Source organism: Bactrocera latifrons, unplaced genomic scaffold, assembly GCF_001853355.1.
Source record: "Bactrocera latifrons isolate USDA-ARS-PBARC rearing strain unplaced genomic scaffold, ASM185335v1 scaffold_145, whole genome shotgun sequence".
Classification (NCBI taxonomy): domain Eukaryota; kingdom Metazoa; phylum Arthropoda; class Insecta; order Diptera; family Tephritidae; genus Bactrocera; species Bactrocera latifrons.
Window position 1 is genome coordinate 787,675 of NW_017534908.1, and position 19,419 is coordinate 807,093.

The following is a 19,419-nucleotide window of genomic DNA, read 5'->3' on the forward strand; positions in this document are numbered from 1 at the left end:
AAAAGAAAATAAAATAAATGGAAAAAATATCTGCATAATAATAATTTGTAAAATAGGCAAGTTTTCACTCGATTTTATTCATTCTAAGCACAAGGATATACCGTTATAAGATCTCTCTAACTCACATATTGACCGATATTTGCGGTACAAAGTCACTTGGATATATCGTTATATGGGAAATAGGCGTGATTTTAGCCCGATTCCGTTCAATTTCACACTGTAATATAGAGGCTTCAAAGTAATTTGATGTGCCGAATTTGGTTGAAATTGGTCGAGCAGGTCCCGATGTGAGATTTTACGTATAAAGGGGGTTACGTCCTCTTTTTTTGTTCACATATTCCCTTTGCTACTGCGCTCCTCTGCGCCAAATTAGAGTTCTATATCTTATGGATCTTTATACGTTTTGGGTTAATGACGTTTTGTGGGCTTGCCTGTAGTCGGATTACGCTCCTCTACTCCCTCCTACTTACTTATTTGCCATGGAACGAAGTTTCATCAAGATATTTAAATTTTTACTCGAATTACAGCTTTCATGAACGGACGGACGAAGAGACAGACAGTCTGCCGGATTTCAACTAGTCGGGTCATTTTGTTCATTTATAGATAACTCTACATTTATAACGATTGGTTTTAGGTGACACATTCTAATCTATATAACTCAAAATAGGCAGACATAGCTGAATCAATGCAACTCGTCATGATAATATTATATATTATAAATACTATTGTACTTTATAGGGTCTCTGAAGTCTCCCTCTGGCTCTTACAAAAGTTGTGATAAATTTAATGTATTTAATAGGGGTATAAAAATATTTGATTTTTTAGCAATAAGTACCAAGTAAGTTAAACACCAATTTATTTAATTTCACTCTTTCTGAATGATTATAATACATATTTTCACATTAGAAATATCAAACCAGGCGACTTCTACCATAGATGAGATCAATACGTTTTTCGAAGATATCCCAAATTTCTGGTTCAAGAAGGAAATGAGTTTGAGCTGAAAAACAAATTTGCTTAGGAATTCTGAAAAATTCTACGTAACTCTGCACAACAATCAAATTTTTTACATAAATTTTTTGATGCGCGCATTACATAAATCGCCGTTTAAACACCCTTTATATATGTATATAAGCACGACAAATATATCAATGTCAACACTCCAGCACGCTACTGCCGCTAACAAACACTTGATCTTTACGCTCGCGCTTATTCTTCTAAATTAAGTTCTCCGTTTTTTCTCAATTAATTCACTTATTCTATTTGTAACAAGTGATTTTCGTACACGCCGAAAGCTATAACAGCAACTAAAACTAGTAGCACACAACGTCTTCACGCTGAATGATGCCCTTGACTTACATTATCTTTCAATTTCATAAGAGAGTTATGATAGGCAAGTAAACATTTCATTATCAACAACATAGAACACATCACATCATAAACGCAGATCACAGTATAAGTTCAGATCACATCATAAGCTGAAATCATATAATACGCTCAGATCATATAATAAGCTCAGAACGATTATAAGATCAAATCACATCACAGAGCAGCACAACCTCAGTAGGAAGAGCAAATTTTGTGCTCTGGGTCTAAACAAATCTCAACACTTAAAAGTACTGTTAGCTTTTAGGAGTTATATCCACTTATCGATTTCAAAAAATCAAGAAAATTTATTTTTTGTTTTGAATATGTATATTGGGACAAAAAAGTGCCCGAAAATCGTTATAAAATTCCTCAGATAAAAAATATTTCGAGAAAATGTATTTTGTTAAGTTGATAGAACTGTCTGTAATTATCATGCCGAATATGAGCGCGATCTGTCAAAAAGTTTGTTTACAACAGCTGCTTAAGTAGATACACCTCAGTAATGCGTTGCGATTTGTACAATGGATGAAAATATCGAACAAAGAATTTATCTCAAATTTTATATTTCTAACCAAATTTTGCATGCGGAATAGTTGCGAATGTTCGAAAAGGATTACAGTGATTCAGTTTATCAAAAATATAAGCCTACGAGTGCTGCAAAGCCTTCAAAGAAATCGAAATCGCGAGACATGTTTCGTTCTGGACGCCCTTCAACCTATATAACTGATGAAAATATTGAAAAAGTGAAGGATATGGAAAGCGTCCGGCAAGTGTTAGAGAGATAGCAAGAAAGCCATCTCTCGCGGGTCCGTTCGAATGATCGTCCTCGCTCGTCCCGATTAAGCTGATTTTTTTTTTTAAAAAGAGTACCGTAAGCAGATCTCTTTGGACATGCTTGATGGTGCGAATTCCGTTGGAAACCGTTCATCGAAATGGAACCTATTTTCAGTCGATTGAAGATATAAAACAAAAATCACTGAAGAAGCTGAAGGCCATCCCAAGAAGTGCCTATGAAAAGTATTTCGTGAACTGAAAAAATCGTTGGTACAAGTGCATTACATCTGGTGGGGAAGGCGGCAAAATAACTATTGATGAAAAAAAAAAAACGTTTTGGGATTTATTTACAATTTCTGGGTACTTTTTTGCCACAATGGGATTTTTTTATATTCTACGAAGATTTGAAATCGATTCGGCAGAAATTTGTATGGCTATTTGCAAAAATTGTTTACCTTTTTATAATCTGTTTCCAAAATTTTTTCATTAGGCGGTGAGGAAAATTGCTCAAAAACGGCTGGGTGAACGACTTGAAATTCTAGTATGAACTTCAACGATATATTTATCAGATATTGAGCAAAAGAATAAGATTTTGAAATAATTTCGATTTGGAAACCACTTGAAAAATACTTTTCTAAAAAAACGACTTTTTTGAGGAAGCCGCCATTTTGTTCGAAATAATTTTTTTTCCAAGAATTTAGTTTTATTTACAATTTATTGTCACAATGCATATTTTAAAATATTCTACGAAGTTTTAAACTTGACCCGGCAGAAATTTTTATAGCTATTTGTAAGAATTTTTTAATTTATTATAACCGGCTTCCGAAACTTTTTTATAAGACGGTGAGGAAAATTGCTCAAAAACTGCTGGATCGATCGATTTAAAATTTTTCGTATGATATTGAACAAAACAATAAACTTTTTAATAATTTCAATCACTTTGAAAAGTAAAACTTTTCCTGAAAAAAGTTCTTTTTTTTTTGGAAAAGCCGCCATTTTGTCCAAAAATAATTTGACTAGTTTTGTGATCATTAACTACATTCATCTAATATTGAAATAATATAATTTTTTTGTTTTTGGATTCGAGCTAATTCAAAGCAGAAAAATCTTCTCACCGCCAGTTACGTTTTTTTTTTTTGGAGGTTCTCTTGGAGATCGACTACGGGGTCAAGAGAATCTAAAATTTTTCAAAATAATCCGACGTTTAGCAAAGTACATTAATTGCTGTAAATCTACTTTATTTTTTCTTTATTTATTAAATATTATATTATAAAATAAATCCCCTTCAAACAAATAAAAATCAAGAGAAACTTCATTTCTTCCTGCAAGTATATATAATCCATTAAAAAACGTTTGCTAATTAACAGAAAATATTTATAAATTTTCAAATAAATCACCGTTACATTTTCTTAACTTAGTAGTCAATATTCAAAACCACATACCGTTAAATTGACGCGTGTCTTTGTTGTTAAACAAATATTTCGGTTGTAATTAATCGATTAGTTGCAGTAATCGTTGTAATTCAGACGCACGTTTCGAATTTTTAATTGCAACAGAATGCTATAAAAGCGCAAAGCACGTTTGTTGCGCGCGACTGGAAAACCAAAAGTTTTTCAAAAACGAAAATGACCAAAAAATTATAAATTTATTTCATATATATTTTAATATATGTATATGAGTTTTGATTTATTTAATAATTTATTTCCAACGTAATCGGCCAGTACTTTTCTGCTAGAACGTAATTATTTATTTTAATTGCACATAGAGTACTTAAACACATACATACATACACACATATGTATGCATGTGTATTATGTATTTATATAAATTTGTCAAAGCAGGAGCGTCACACCGATTTTCTATTAACTATTATATTTATAGCAGCATCGCTTGCGTTGGGAGCGTTCAAGCGAAGCGTACAACTTGTTTCTTACGCGTTTGCAAAGGTACTGAATTTGACAAAATTCAAATTGTACCAATAAAGCCCGCGAAAAAGTCGAGCAACAGCGAAATCTCTCCCATGCACATGCAGTTACACATGTATGTTAGTGTATATAAAATGTACATATGTATGCGTTTAAATGTGTGTGTGTGTTTGTAAACGACACTCAGCGACCACTCAGTCGCGACTAACTGACTGATTGACTGGCGCACTAATTAGCTGACAGCCTCACTATCTCATCCACCGACTATCACACCAACTGCCCGACCGGCTAGCTACCCACCAACTCATTAAGCCAACAGCTTCTGTATGCTCGCGCTGCTCGGGCAGCGCTCTTGTGCCCTTAGCTTTTACTATGTTTACATGCCGCACAGTCTGCCGGCGTGCACACTTCATATGTATGCGCATGGGTACCTTTGTAACTGTGTAGGTGTACGCTTCCGCCCTCCCACCGGCGGCGCATGTTCGGCCAACCACTTGCTGATACTCGGCCAGCTATCGTGCAATTGAGTTCTCAATCATCGGAAGCATCAAAATTGTACTATTATAGTATGAGTACACTTGTAAAGTATGTAGTATAACAACAACAATAACAATAAGTACAAAATAACAACAGCAACATTTACAAAATAACAACAAACAAAATTTGAAAAGCAACAACAAAATCATTCATCTACCATAACTAAAAGTTTTTGTGAAACAGTGAGCTTCGTTGCGTTTTAACGGATGTTCCAAGTAGAGGTAGTTTTTTCATTAGCCTTTGGTGACAGATCACGCGTCGTGATACCGCTGAGAACGTAATCGAGAATGGCGAACGTTATCGCGCCGTAATAACCGACTATTTGTTGGCTAAAACTGATCTCGGCAACATTTGTTTTTAACAAGACGGTGCCACTTCCCACACATTGCGTCAATCAATGAATTTATTGATAGAACACTTCGGTGAGAACATAACTTCACGTTTTGGCCGGTCGATTGGCCACCAAGATCCTGTATTATCACAACGTTAGACTTTTTTATTCGGGGATATGTAAAGTCTAAAATCTATGCGGACAATTTAGATTCGATTCAGGGCTTGGACCAAAGCTTCAACCGTGTCATTCGTCAGTTATCTGACGATAATCTCAAAAGAGTCAACGAAAATTGGACTCAACGGGTGGACCATCTGACTCGTAGCCTCGGTCAAGACTTAAAAGAGAGAATCTGCAAAAAATAAATGCCTAACAATGTTCTTTCATGATAATATGTTTTTTTCTTTATAAAAGTAGGGAACCTCGGAATGGATCACCCTTTAGCTTTCTCTCATCGCTCTGCTTTGTTGAATTTGGTTCTCGCAAGATAACTCTGTTTGCAGCGAAATGTTTTCTACAAACTCTACTTACTAGAATACTTAGGCTGAATATATGTTTGAGGAACTTCGAAATATTAAAAATGGTTTCAAAGGAGATAATCAACCTTGCCATCTTCCACTGCCACAACCGTCAGGCCAATTTTAGAAAGACTTAAATCAATATGGGAAAGTAGACTTACTTTTCTTCAGCAATATCGCTGATCTTACCTTGTTAATTACGCTCGGAGTGTATGTTGTGTAGTTTTGTGACTTCAGCACAGCGACCAGGTTACCCGATGCAATGCATGGATCAGTCTGCTGACTGGGTTCTTTCTCCAACTCGACCTCCTGTGGAATAAGTAAAATCTCCATGATCTCTTCCATGCGGAGATCCTTTTCCATTTCACCCATCTCTTACGTTTTTTTGTTGCGGTTCACGTAGGAACTCGGTTCCAACGCCCTGGCGTACAGAATATACTCTGCCGCCTTATTGATCTGGAGGATAAAGCTTTGGCCTCCATCTTCATTGACCGACTTCGCCACGCTTAATACCTTCCAGTCGCTTGTCAGTACGTCTGGATTCTGTCGTTGTTGCAGCCGCAGTGTATATTCCGGATCCACCTCGTGTACCCGCACCACACATCGTTGGAATACTGCAGTTGTCCACCACTTCCACTTTCGCTTCTTTCCACAAGTTTAGAAGCGTTTTAACCGCTTCACTTACTCATGTTAACGGCGGGACGTCGTTATATTTCTGGATTTTGACTCCTTTTGATCATAAGACAAACGTCATCTTAACTTTTTCCATTCCCCAAGTTATTTCTAGTCTATTTCAGTTAGATGTTCTTAAAAAGAGGAATTGATGGACCAAAAAACTACTACTAACTAATGTATAATAGAAGGTGCTGCTAGCTTTAAACTCGTCATTGATTTTGAAGATTTTTTAAGGGGTATATAGGTTTCCTCGGTCATTGCGACGCCATTTCCGGTGACCCCTTAAAAATTGATGTACTCGCGTTGGCAGGATAACTTTTGACATCATCATCATCTAAAGTGAAAAAATACGTACTTTATTTAAAACCTGAACTTAGAACTTAGACGAAGGAAAAAATCCAAAAAATTGCATTTTTTACACACAATTTTACAAAAAAATTCAAATTTCACTGAAAACTTCAGACATTTTTAATAGTTGTAATCGAAAAAAATTCTTCGTGAAAGTCTTTAGAAATTGTATCTCAAAGACCTGTGTAAAATTTCATGATAATCGAATGAGCAGTTCTTGAGAAATCTTGCTAACAGACTTCAAAAACACAGTCTCGAGAAAAACGCGTAAAAGTTCTCAAGGCTGTATCTCCGTAACTATTACTCGGATCAACTTGAAAATTTAAGACAATATTCTAGAGATGTTGTGAAATTTAATGAAATAATAAAACAACTCGATTTTTCGAAACCCGTAGCCCCAACGTCAGTGAAAATGTCAGATATTTTCGGTAGAAAATGCAATGGAATGAAATTTTTAAATTCAGAATTTTACTGATCTGTAATTCGAACTTGAACTTCGTCAGGCAATTCGTTCACAAAACGTTTTACTATTGTGTTGGATTACCATACCATTGATCTTTTCAAAGTTAATCAATTGAAGCGGAGATTTATGTAAAATTATGAATGAAAAAGCGACTCCCTGTGACCTTTTAAAAACTCATGTGAAGTTAGCTCGTTTTTGTTCGGCACAGTATTTCATTCATAAAATTTACGAAAGTGAAGCATGTATACACTGCGCGTCATTAGCCCATGTAAGTAGCGAATATAGCCTAATATAACTGTTTATGATTTTTTTTGTTGTTAATTGGCAGCTATTTTATTGTTTATTTGGACATAGCGGCATGCTGAACCAGCTTAACTTGTGTAAATCAAACTATATGCTCCTAAGGTTAGAATTCAATAGTCACTTTCGGGTGAGGATACACTTTAGACGTGAATGGAGAAGAGGGTTAGTAGGGGAGGAAGATACTAGCTCTATATATACCCCCGAGATATGGCCCAAGTGTGACAAAAGAAGAACCCATCAGCCACCTCCATAGACACCCATATAATATAAATGGTGTGGGGATAGTTGGTTCGCAAAGTTTTTCGGGTCTGGCCGACAATATTCCACTAAATAGTGGAAGGTATTAAAAGTGACCGGAGTTTACGCTTATAAGACCCAAAGAGGTGATCTAGTGGCTGATGTTCACAACGTACTGAAATTATGGAGGGAACACTTCTCCAGTAGTGAAAGTGTAACATCTGGAGATGGTAAACCCGATTCCCCAATGACGATGGAATAGATGTTCCATTACCCGATTATGATGAAGCTCGAATAGCAAATACCCACCTAAAGAACAACAAAGTGGCGGGGGCCGATGTCAAAAGTAGGCCAGAAAATGGGAGCCCCAATAATCTACACCAACCGCCATGGGATAAGCTTCCTCAATATGACATTTAAGTTTAAGGTGTGAAAGACTGAAGCTCACTGCCAACATACTGATTGGACCTTATCAGTGTGGCTTTAGATTTGGAAAATATACTATGATCCAGATTTTTACCATCCGCCAAATCTTGGGAAAGACCCGTGAAAGGAAGATCGACACACACCACATCATCGTTGATTTTAAAGCCGCCTTCGACAACACGGAAAGGAACTGCCACTATGTCTGAACATGGTATCCTTGTAAAGCTAATACAGCTGTGTATAAACTGACGCTGAGCAACACCAACAGCTCCGTCAGGATAGCGAAGGACCTCTCCAAGTCGTTTGATACCAAGCAGGATTTCAGACAAGAAGATTCCCTATCATATAACATCTTCAATCCATTCCTGGAGAAAATAATAACAGAAAATAACGAACTGCAGAGCTAAATAGAGCTACAATCTTCTATAATAGTGTACAGCTGCTGGCGTACGCCGATTTCATTGATATTACTGGTCTCAACAACCGCGCCGTTAGTTCTGCTTTCTCCAGACTGGATAAGGAAGTTCAGTAAATAGGGCTGGTAGTAAGCTAGGACAAAATGAAATTTTTGCTGTCAACAAATAAACAGTCATCGCATTCGCAACTTCGCTCGTAAGTCACTCTTGACAGTCATATCGTCGAATTCGTAGATAATTTAATCTATCTCGGAACGAGCATTAACACCCACAGTGACGTCAGCCCCAAAATCTTATGCAGAATAACTCTTGTCAACAGGTGTTACTTCGGACTGCGTTGGCAATTGAAAAGTAAAGTCGAACAAATACTAAGTTCTACAAGTCACTAATCATCCCCATTTTGCTATATGATGCAGAGGCATGGGCGATGACAACATCGAATGAGTCGGCGTTACGAGTTTTCGAGAGTAAGGGTCTGCGGAAGATGTGCGGTCTCGAAAATGAATCACCCATTATAATATAAACATTAATCATAACCTCGAGAAAGCTTGAGAAAAGAGTGTAAGTTGAAGTATTCATCCTACCCATACAATTACATACTACATACATATGGACATACCTATGAGTTTGTTTTTGTGCAGCTGTTTTCAAAAGCTTAACATAACTTCATTTGAAATTCAAGGTTACTTGAATTTCTGGAAGTGCCCACTCTGTTGTTAAAGCACTTTTCACTCATGATCTTGTCGAATTAAATGTGGTTTAAGAATTATTTGATCTCCTAAGCAAGAAAAACACGTTATTTAAATTGCTTTGTGTATGTGGACTGCAGCATACGACTTCAACTGAGTACCAATATATCCACAGATGTAATTAAATATACATACAAACGTGTATTTATGTGGATATGAGACGAGTCGACCCCATATTTTGCAAATTAATGAATAAACATAAATGGGAAATGTTTTTTTTTTTTTTTTGTCATTTATTATAAAAATAAATTCCTACATACCCCTAACGAAATCTTTGGTAGTCGAAAAATTCTTTTCGTATTTCTAATCAAATAATTTTTTTTTTTTTATATTTATGTTGAACTTTAATGAACCAAATATGTATCATTTTGGTCGAGCACATTTTGTCATTTTTCCGCTAAAGACATTTTTCCATGAGTGTAAAACTTTTCTGATTTCTCAGCGAAAAAATGCGACAAGTAATTTTCACAGGTTTCTCTTGAAGCCAACTTTACTCCATTCAGGGAGCTCTGCATTGACGGAAACAAATGATAATCCGATGGTGCAAGGTCAGGGATATACTATGCATCAAAACTTCCTAGCCAAGCTCTGTCTGTTGTTGCGGAGTCATCAAAGATGTGTGTGGTGTAGCGTTGTCCGGATGCAAGACGAAACCCTTTCTGCTGATCAGATCTGGCCGTTTTTTCAATTGCTTGCTTCAATCGCATCAGTTGTTGACAGTAAAATATAAAATCAAATGTTCGATCAGGCTGGAGCAGCTCATAGTGGATGATTCCTTTCCAAACCCACCAAACACTTAGCATAACCTTTCGAGGTGTCAATTCTGGCCTTGCGACCGTTTGTTGAGCTTCACCGCTTGGACCAAGATCTTTTTCGTACATTATTGTTGTAATTGATCTGCTTTTAATCTCCTGTTACCATTCGCTTCAGAAATGGTTCGATATCATTTATCAGTCCATTAAATTTTCCACAGACAATTCATGTGGTAACCAAACATCGAGCTTCTTTTTGTAGCCAGCCTTTTTTAAATGGTTCAAAACTGTATGATGATGAATTTTAAGTTCCTTAGCGATGGTGCAGGGTAAATTATCTATACGAACTATAGTCCAAACTATATAATCGAATTAAGATGATCTCTTTTCAGCAAACTAGACACCAAAATTACCTTCTGCTTACCAAATCATCGCAGTGGAGTGCCTAGCGGAGATCAGAGCAATTAAAGAAACCCTTCTTGCTCAGACAGATACTCAGCCGGCCTTGAGCTCACTAAAGTATCTGACGGTTTTGTCAAAGTCACTAAAAGAATACATGATCTCTTAAACCTCTAAAATCATATTTCACGATAACCCTGCAATGTGTTCCAGGAAATTATGATATTCCTGGCAACTGTGAAGCTGATGAATTAGCCAGAACAAGCACTATGCTACAATAAGAATCCAGATTGGAAGGAAACGGAATTTATGTGTCTCTGCTACTTATCGATATACAATTGACAAGCATGAAAAGATTATAGATGCGTCTCGATGGAATCAATCTCTGTCAAGAAAAGGCTGTAGCAGCATGATCGGAATCGGAATCGGAGTAACAAGTCACCGTCTGGTCGCGGCACACGCCCAGAGAATGGGGCTGGCAGATCGAGAAGACTGCAGAAAATGTCTAGATCAAAGCACCAGGGTACTTGTCCAGTATTGGCAAAACTACGCTGTAAGCATCTGAGGTTCCGAGGTATGATACACTGGAGGAAATATCGATAGTGAGGCTATAGAGTCTGTTAAAATGCGCGTCAACCGCAGGCATCCTAAAGAATGGGTACTCCTCATTAACAAACCCTTGTGTAGCTTCGTTCTGGATATTGCAGCAAGTTGTCCAGAATAGACCCCGACATAACCAACATATGCTGCATGCAATTAGTCCCCGCATGACATTGGCCACCTCTTTGCGTGCCCCGCCAACGCCACTCATCTAACACGACAACCTAGATAATCCTAAAGGGGATTAGATATCCGTTAGAACAACAACAACAACTACTCCTCATGGAACCGAACTGACAGATGGCTGCTAACCAGACACTGAGAAAGCGGCCCTTAACATTTGAAGCATTTTTTTTTTTTTGTAATCCCGAAAATTGGAAATACAATTACTTTTCAAATTTCGAATGCCAAATAACGGATTGAAAAAATAGTCTCAAATACCGAAACTAAAAATTGGAATTCAAAATTGAAAATCCAAAATTTTATAATTATAAAATTTACAACCCTGCTTTCTTTATATAAAAAATATATAAATGTGTATGGTATAAAGTGTAAGATCACCATATATTAAAATTTTGTCCGCTTGGACTCTGTAGGGCTGCGATTTGTAGAATATAATGAATCGAAATGCGAATAAATTTGTCACTTTTGCAGCGCGGAGAGGTGGTAATTGTTAATGTATGGCATAAAAAAAATTAAGATGGACAGATCCGGTTTATATATACATACACACTTTCATATGTACATATGTATACATAAATACATATGTAAGTAATTATATATGGTATATAGGGGATGTGAACAGCGACATATTTGTTGTAGCAAAAATCATATAATATATTAATTTTGTAAAAAATATACAATTTTTCATATTGTATTATGTACTTATGCAGCAATAACAGCGCAACGGGTTGCAACAAACGCTCTTATAATTCTGTGTGTGTATGTGTGTCACCCTTAGATGATCAAATATAGTGCACACCCGCTGGTGGGAATATATAAAAAACCGGAATAATGACTATTCATAATGTTTAGCATGTATTTTCTTATTAATTTGAACGTATTTCCATTCTTTTAAAGCTAATTTAATGTTATTTATTATTTACTTAATAACTACAGCTTTCAAATTGTAAAAAAAAAAAAAATTGGTTTAAGACATAGCAGTGCTGCAGACAAAAAGCTAAAACTCACATAAATATTAATGAAAATGCTTATTCGCCTAAATATATGCAACATAACCTCAAAGTATTATGAACTAAAAAACAAGGAAAAAGATAACTACGGTTGCACCAACGCTTTACATACAAGAACTTGAATTTGGTTGGTGGTTCTTGTTATTGCGGCAGAATTCTGTCAAGTTGAGCGTCCTTGACTAGAAAAAGATTACAAGATCTTGAATTTGGTTGGCCAATTTATATGGCAGCTATAAGCTATACCGGTCCGATCGGAACAATTTATTGGCAAATTGTACCGTTGTCCTGAACAATAAACCGAGCCAAATTTCGTGAATAGATCTTATCAAATAAAAGATTTCCATACAAGCACTTGAATTTAATCGATCAGTTTGTGCGACACATACATATGTATGTATATCACACTGTGGTCCTAAATCCGACAAATGAGCACAAAAACAGATTTTTGAAATAATACACGGGCACAATTTACGACCGATAATTCAAAAATTGAGCACACGCACTACCTAGCTAAATGCAAACATTAAAAGACGATTTTAAATTTTAAGAAACAAACGCCGATTCTATTTATTGTATTATTATTGAAATCACAAACATTATTTTATAGTGTATTTCCTTATTTTGTACATCAATAAAAGTAGCATGCATTTGATTGTAAAAAATTATAAACCTACTATTTCATAAAGTCTTATAACTAAAAGACACTAGCCAATAAGTTTTCGAATTATAAACATGTTGGGAGAACCTAACCACTAACTCCAGAAAAAATAGGAATATTTTAATTAAATACATACATACATTTAATGAATGTGTAGATGAAAAATATAATGCTAAATTAACCGCGAAAAAAAAAAATGGATTAGACTCAACTGAACATAATCCAAATGTGAACTTAAATAGTAGTAATACGAGTATGTTCAAAAATTCAAAATATTTGCAGACCGTGATGGCTTTCAAAATACAATATATGGCAATCATGATCAGGTTACAAATATCTATGCTATTGAACAGTCAACAGGCAGGCCGGCACACGCCTCTTTCTTTTATATTTACAATTTATTAGCCATTTTGTACAACGGAGTTTTCAATACGAATACACAAAGGCGAGTTACTGTTTAATTTAACTATTCTTATGCGCATAGTTGGTTTTTCAATGAACAGCGAACGCAATTATTAAGAGTATTAACTTTGTTGGATTATTTTTTAATTAACTTATGGCAGTGCAGCACGCCCGAGATCTTAACAATAGCAAAACGTGGTGGGTTACTGGTCCTGTTGATTTGTTATAATTAGTATGGTAATGTAATGTATAATTATTACTGTTGTATTGGTCGGCGAAATAGTAAAATATGCGGTTCTGGTTTATGTATCATGTAATGTATCCAACCGCGAGATTGTTGCACACCAATAGACCTCCATTCGTGCTCCGTCATCAAATGCGTTTTGGGCACCAATTTTGAAAGTTCCTTTGGTAGCACAACATGCCTTTAAAATTAAAAACAAACACATGTTTATTAAACAATTGACAACGAATCTCCAATAACAAAATTATTTACCTATATTCGAATTTTTCATCGTAGTATTTATCCGAATAGTAAATGTCCTTACTCATGATGATTGACTTATGCGAATTTTCTAGATACCAATAAACGACAGAAGTCCTTCACGTTTTTTTGCACCTGGTGCAGATGTTCGCAACCTGTAGATCCTTTTTCAATTTGTTTCGACGTTGCTTTTAAAGCCGACAATTTGTTTTACACAAAAACTGACGCTTGTATACGTTTGTTAACTTTTTGTACTTTTCGAAGTTGCATTGAACTTTTAAAATGTTATTTTTAGCAAGTTTCGCGAAATATACACATATAAATGCTTCTTCCTCTCGCTCCAAAATTAATTAAAATCCGCAAGGCGCTAAACTGGCGTCGATCGTTTTATTTTCCGTTTGAATTTGTTGTTTCATTTATACAAGGTAAAAAAGCATGTGTACATACGAGATAGCCATGTTCCAGTGATACATAACATTAGCGACATCTTCAGACGAATTTACATAAACACAATGGTAGTGTTCAGTAAAATGGACAATAACAGGGTTGCAACGGGGAAAACATGAATAAGAAAAACTTCCAAACTTTAGGTTCTTAATTAATATTGACTTCATTTGCAATTTCAATTTGAGATATATTAATTATGTATGAATAACATGGTTTTCTATACTGTTACTTTAAGAACTTTTCATTAAGCTACGAAAAAAGAACAATTTTATTTCCTTTTTTTTATACGTGTCAAAAAAGTCTTGCGGTATTTTCGCTAGTTGGCGCTGAGAGCGCGTAGTTCTAGTTTTATTCCTCGTATCGGGTCAAGCTAAACCTTTTTGGAAAGCTCATTTCACGGGCCAACACGTGTTTGATTGATTGTCGTTTCTTTTAAGTCGTTCGTGAGTTATAGCGTCGCAACCATGGAGCAAAATAAGGAGAAAATACGGCATATTTTACAGTACTACTACGATAAAGGCAAAAATGCATCTAAAGCCACCAAAAAAATTTGTGAAGTTTATGGACCCGATACACTTTCCATTTCCACCGCACAACGATGGTTTCAACGTTTTCGTTCTGGTGTAGAGGTGGTCGAAGATGCGCCACGCTCCGGAAGGCCTGTCGTCGAAAATTGCGATAAAATCGCTGAATTGGTCGAAAGAGACCGGCATAGTAGCAGCCGTAGCATCGGTGAAGAGCTGGGCATGAGTCATCAAACCGTTATAAATCATTTGAAGAAGCTTGGAGTCACTAAGAAGCTCGATGTATGGGTGCCACACGAATTGACGCAAAAAAACATCTTTGACCGTATCGACGCGTGCGAATCGCTTCTGAATCGCAACAAAATCGACCCGTTTTTGAAGCGTATGGTGATTGGCGATGAAAAGTGGGTCACTTACGATAACGTAAGGCGCAAACGGTCGAGGTCGAAAAGCGGTGAAGCGGCCCAGACGCTGGCCAAGCCTGGATTGACGGCCAGGAAGGTTCTTTTGTGTGTTTGGTGGGATTGGGAGGGAATAATCCACTATGAGCTGCTCCCCTATGGCCAAACGCTCAATTCGGACCTGTACTGCCAACAACTGGACCGCTTGAAGGCAGCACTCATGCAGAAGAGGCCATCTTTGATCAACAGAGGCCGAATTGTCTTCCATCAGGACAACGCCAGGCCACACATATCCTTAGTGACGCGCCAGAAGCTCCGGGAGTTCGGATGGGAGGTACTTTTGCATCCACCGTATAGTCCGGATCTCGCACCAAGTGATTACCACCTGTTTCTGTCCATGGCGAACGCGCTTGGTAGTCTGAAGTTGGCCACAAGAGAGTCCTGTGAAAATTGGCTCTCCGAGTTTTTCGCCAATAGGGGAGCGAGCTTCTATGTGAAAGGCATTATGATGTTGGCATCTCGTTGGGAACGCGTCATCGAACAAAACGGCGCATATTTGACTTGAATCGCATTATTGTAAGCAATTTTATGAACAATTGAAAATTCAATAAAAATACGGCAAGACTTTGTTGACAACCTATTATTAAGAAAAAATATAATGAACATATTCATTTGTACAAAGTTGTTATAAGCAATAAATTGAGCATAACATATTTTCATGAAAGTCAAAACTTACATATCTATTAATATATTCGTTAATTTGAAAATTTACAGTTTGTATTTACAAGGAGCGTTACAAAGTAAAATTTCATGAAATTTCATCGATTGGAAGTAAGGTTTTTGTTTTTTAAGTGTCAGTATGTTTGTGTTGTAGGTGCCAAAATAAGCTTTGAACAAAGAGTCAATTTGGGCTTATGAAAGGTGTGTGCACGGTTTGTTCCGCACAAATTGACTGACGACTAAAAATTGCTCAGAATCCAACATTCGAAGTACATCATTAAAGAGGTCAAAAAGGACAAAAAACTTACTTTACAATATTTTGACTGGTGTCGAAACGTTTCCAATATGATCCCGTGTAGATATCAAGAGTGAAGACAATGCTGATTTCCTTATGATTCCAAGGTTGTTGTCCACAAAGAATTTATTCCACTCGGCCAAAAATTAATACAGTATTCTACCTTAAAGTTTTGAAGCAATTGGTGCGCCGTATTCGACGTGTTCGGCCCGAATATAGCGAAGATAAAAGTTGGCATTTGTTGTTGGCTCATCGATCGACGCTTATGACATATGTACTATGTACTTGTGGCCATATCGGCCAACGAACTAAAACACTTGTTCGACATAGTTTTGAAACGTGCAAAAAACTATATTTAAGCAAGAGATTATTTTGAATAAAATAAATTGATTTTTCCAAAAAAAAAAAAACAAGTCCAGTTTACTTTGGAAATCACCTTGTATTCATATATAAACATTAAGCAATACATATTCAATAGAACTAACAACCAAATTAAAAACGATGGTAACCAAAACGAATATAAAGAATATTATTACATTTTCAGTATGCTTATATTAAAGATTATTTCCGATAGTTTTGAGCACTACCTATTTCACTAGGGAATGTTGAATAAAGGTACATTTGGATCTACATTAAAAAAAAAAAAAACAATTGAATAAGCTGCAAAAATACAAAATATAAACATATACTTGTAAAAATAAATGTTATACTACAATGCATCACAAAACCTGATCCCAGTTTTATATATCGCTGTTTCACTTTCTTATTACATATTTAAATTCGCATATAAAGTATCTATTCTGTACTTTATTTTGCGCAAAAGTAAAAAAAGTAATATAGCTGTGAAAGTATCAGATCGTTCTTTACCAACAAATGTTAACCTTCATCCAGTAACGTCAATGTACTACAAGCAGTTGAAGATTTAGATACATATCTTGAAACGTCATACATTTCTTCATTCCTTACCATTTGTTATATTACTACTGTGACATATTCTACCCTGCGATTTCGCATGATTTTACTTTCGACGTGGTGCTGTCACTGCTCGTGATAACCTTCCAATCACGAAAGGCCATAACACTAGTAACGTAAACCAAAGCGGTGAAATATCAGCAAACGGCCACCATTTCGGGTATCCACGGGTTCTGTTTTGGTTTGTAGTTTTCTGAGCTGCAGTTGTACGCATGTCGTTCAACAATTTTTCCAAGCTATTCATGCGTTGATTTACTGCTACTAAATCTGCATTCATGCGCAGCACTGTGGCTTGAATTTGCTTAAGCATTTCAGAATTATGCTGCATTGTTTCAGTAATATCTATATTCATATTCACCGGATCACCATATTCATCATCAGACTGATCCACAGTGCCGTTAGACATAGCATAGCTTGAGTGTGTCACAGGTATTTCTGGCATTGCAGAAACTGTAGAATTTGTTTGTGGGGCGTTAATGCCATCGCGTTCACTGGTGCCATTTGTTAAATTATTATCAGTGAGATGATTGTGGCGTGAGACGGAACCGTTTATCGTGGAATTAGTGGGAAGCTAAAAAGAATAAATTTTACTTACATATTTAATATGTACCTACATATGAATTAGGAAACATTGCCATACCTCATCTTCTTCACCACTGCTACCATTTAAACTCACACCATGTTGTGGACTATTCGTTCTCGAATTGAATGGTGAATTCGGGTGCGACTCTGCAAGTTCTCGCATACCTGGAGCAACCTTATCCAGTTCCTCTAAATTTATATTGTCCAAACCACTAATACTACCAACAAAGTTTTGTACGTTTTCGGTAAATGACATCGTTTCAATTATTTCACGCAAATTATTCACGTAACGCTCCATTGCTTGATGTTTCTCTAAGTGTCGATTATCATTCCAGGCATCCCATTTCGCTTTGCCAACAACATCCCAAAAACCAGGACGCTTTTGATGACACGGACCTTCTGTTGCTTGCTTATAGTAACCGTAAAATTTGAGCATCATGGCGGTGCTAGGTTGATATGGGCCATTTTTGGGCAACCCTTTGATCACATTGACGGCGGCTTGAAAGCGCTCCTCTATAGAAGCCATTGTACTGGCAGTATTTTTGTTGCGAAGTAATAAGGCGTTTCTAGTTAGGTTTGATTTACTGGAATGAGTATAGAATTAATCTTCAACTGCGCGAATTAAGTAATTAAATATATGTGTGTGTGTGATAAGATTAAATATTTCAAATAAATGCATAAAAGTTGAAATAAGTTAATGCAAATTTTGTAATCAATTGAGGCATGAAATTAAAGTTCAATAAATAACACTAAATATCGGGAGAGAGACACATATACTATATGCAATAAATATTGCCACACATTTACTAAATACAAAATCGTTGGGAGGCGAACTATTTTCTGAACATAAATCACACGAATTTAAAGTTTCCAGGGTGGAAAAACTTACAAATAAGTCAAGCAAACTTTACTTGTTAAAGGTGCACAATCATATCGCGGAAACTATACGTAAATTCTCTATTAAGCTTTAAATCCGAATCCGTCAAGTTACGCACTGACGTGCTAAGAGCAGTATAAATTTCAGTGGGTCAAAAATAGTCGCTAGACAAGTTTTACCTCACTGAGAAGCAACCACGTACTATGCAAGCGATTTGTTGGAAGCCAGTTGGAAAATGAATGGATTAAGAGTGTTTAACTTATGAAATTTGCAAAAATTAACGGAGCGAATCAGTTTATGGTCTCCCAATAGTTTCAATATTTGCTGTGGCAATTAGCTTTTATTTTTTACTTTAATTCGTTTTTTTTCCATTTCCCTATGGACATGCCTTTGTTCAATTTCTTCATACTCAAATGAATTAAACAAAATGCTATTGCGTTAACGACCTTTGATATAGCGCTGAAATCAGTTTTAAACTCAATAAACGACCTTTGCTCCATCCTAGCGTTTCCGCTCGATAATATTACTACATATTTGCAGTGTATGCACATGTAGGCATATAACTACGTAAAGTTTTACATGCCTACATGTAAGGTGTATTACCTTCTATACTAAATACTTCAAATGTTTGCTGAGGCACTCCTTTGGAACATTTCATCTGTAAAATGTATATGCCTTAATACATGCTGAAAACTTCCTAGCTTGTTATAGGGTATGCATTTTATTAAGTTATATCGTTAATTACACTTCAGGCATAGTCGTATTTGTTATAATAATAGAAACTTCGCAGTTGTACATACTTGATATTATTGCGTATAAATAAGAATCAGCTTTGTTTAAATTATATTTATAGTTTTATATACAGTTTTAAGTTGTACAATATATTTCCCTACTATGCTAAAACTTGTAGAATACTTATTGTAATTTCTCTTTTTGACTAAATAAAATTGCCTTTGTTTATTTCTGTTATCACTCTTTCTTTCAATCATTGGGTTGATTTTCATACCTTCAATCAAATGTTGGACAAGCATAATTTCAAGCAA

The 19,419-nt window shown here is 36.0% G+C and overlaps 3 protein-coding genes across 8 annotated transcripts in view; all 3 read right to left on the reverse strand.

Moving 5' to 3' along the window:
* The window catches only part of LOC108965688 (excitatory amino acid transporter 1), a 39,269-nt gene extending 35,193 nt beyond the window's left edge, over nt 1-4,076 (reverse strand). Inside the window, exon 1 of the mRNA XM_018928266.1 lies at nt 3,585-4,076. The gene's annotated coding sequence lies outside the window, so the exon portion shown is untranslated. The remainder of the gene's footprint in view (nt 1-3,584) is intronic.
* Nucleotides 4,077-12,872: 8,796 nt separating this feature from the next.
* On the reverse strand, nt 12,873-13,960 carry LOC108965669 (cyclin-dependent kinases regulatory subunit). The gene is made up of 2 exons (XM_018928223.1): nt 13,571-13,960; nt 12,873-13,499 (listed from the first exon to the last, which is right to left on the reverse strand). Exons 1-2 carry the CDS (start codon nt 13,624-13,626, stop codon nt 13,331-13,333), a joined length of 225 nt encoding a protein of 74 aa, XP_018783768.1. The 5' UTR covers nt 13,627-13,960; the 3' UTR covers nt 12,873-13,330.
* A 2,404-nt stretch (nt 13,961-16,364) lies between these two features.
* LOC108965678 (acyl-CoA-binding domain-containing protein 5) lies at nt 16,365-19,329 on the reverse strand. Of its 6 annotated transcripts, none has more exons than XR_001993127.1 (3): nt 17,558-18,083; nt 16,912-17,488; nt 16,365-16,849 (listed from the first exon to the last, which is right to left on the reverse strand). XR_001993127.1 is itself a non-coding variant. In XM_018928240.1 (3 exons), the coding sequence occupies exons 2-3, from the start codon at nt 18,023-18,025 to the stop codon at nt 16,964-16,966; spliced, it is 993 nt and encodes a 330-aa protein (XP_018783785.1). In that variant the 5' UTR covers nt 18,026-18,083; nt 19,177-19,329; the 3' UTR covers nt 16,365-16,963. The 6 variants fall into 6 exon arrangements, 4 of the variants coding, with proteins under 4 accessions (XP_018783785.1, XP_018783786.1, XP_018783788.1 ...); XR_001993128.1 differs by having other exon boundaries at nt 16,365-16,572; nt 16,635-17,488; XM_018928240.1 differs by adding an exon at nt 19,177-19,329 and having other exon boundaries at nt 16,365-17,488.
* Nucleotides 19,330-19,419: the final 90 nt, after the last annotated feature.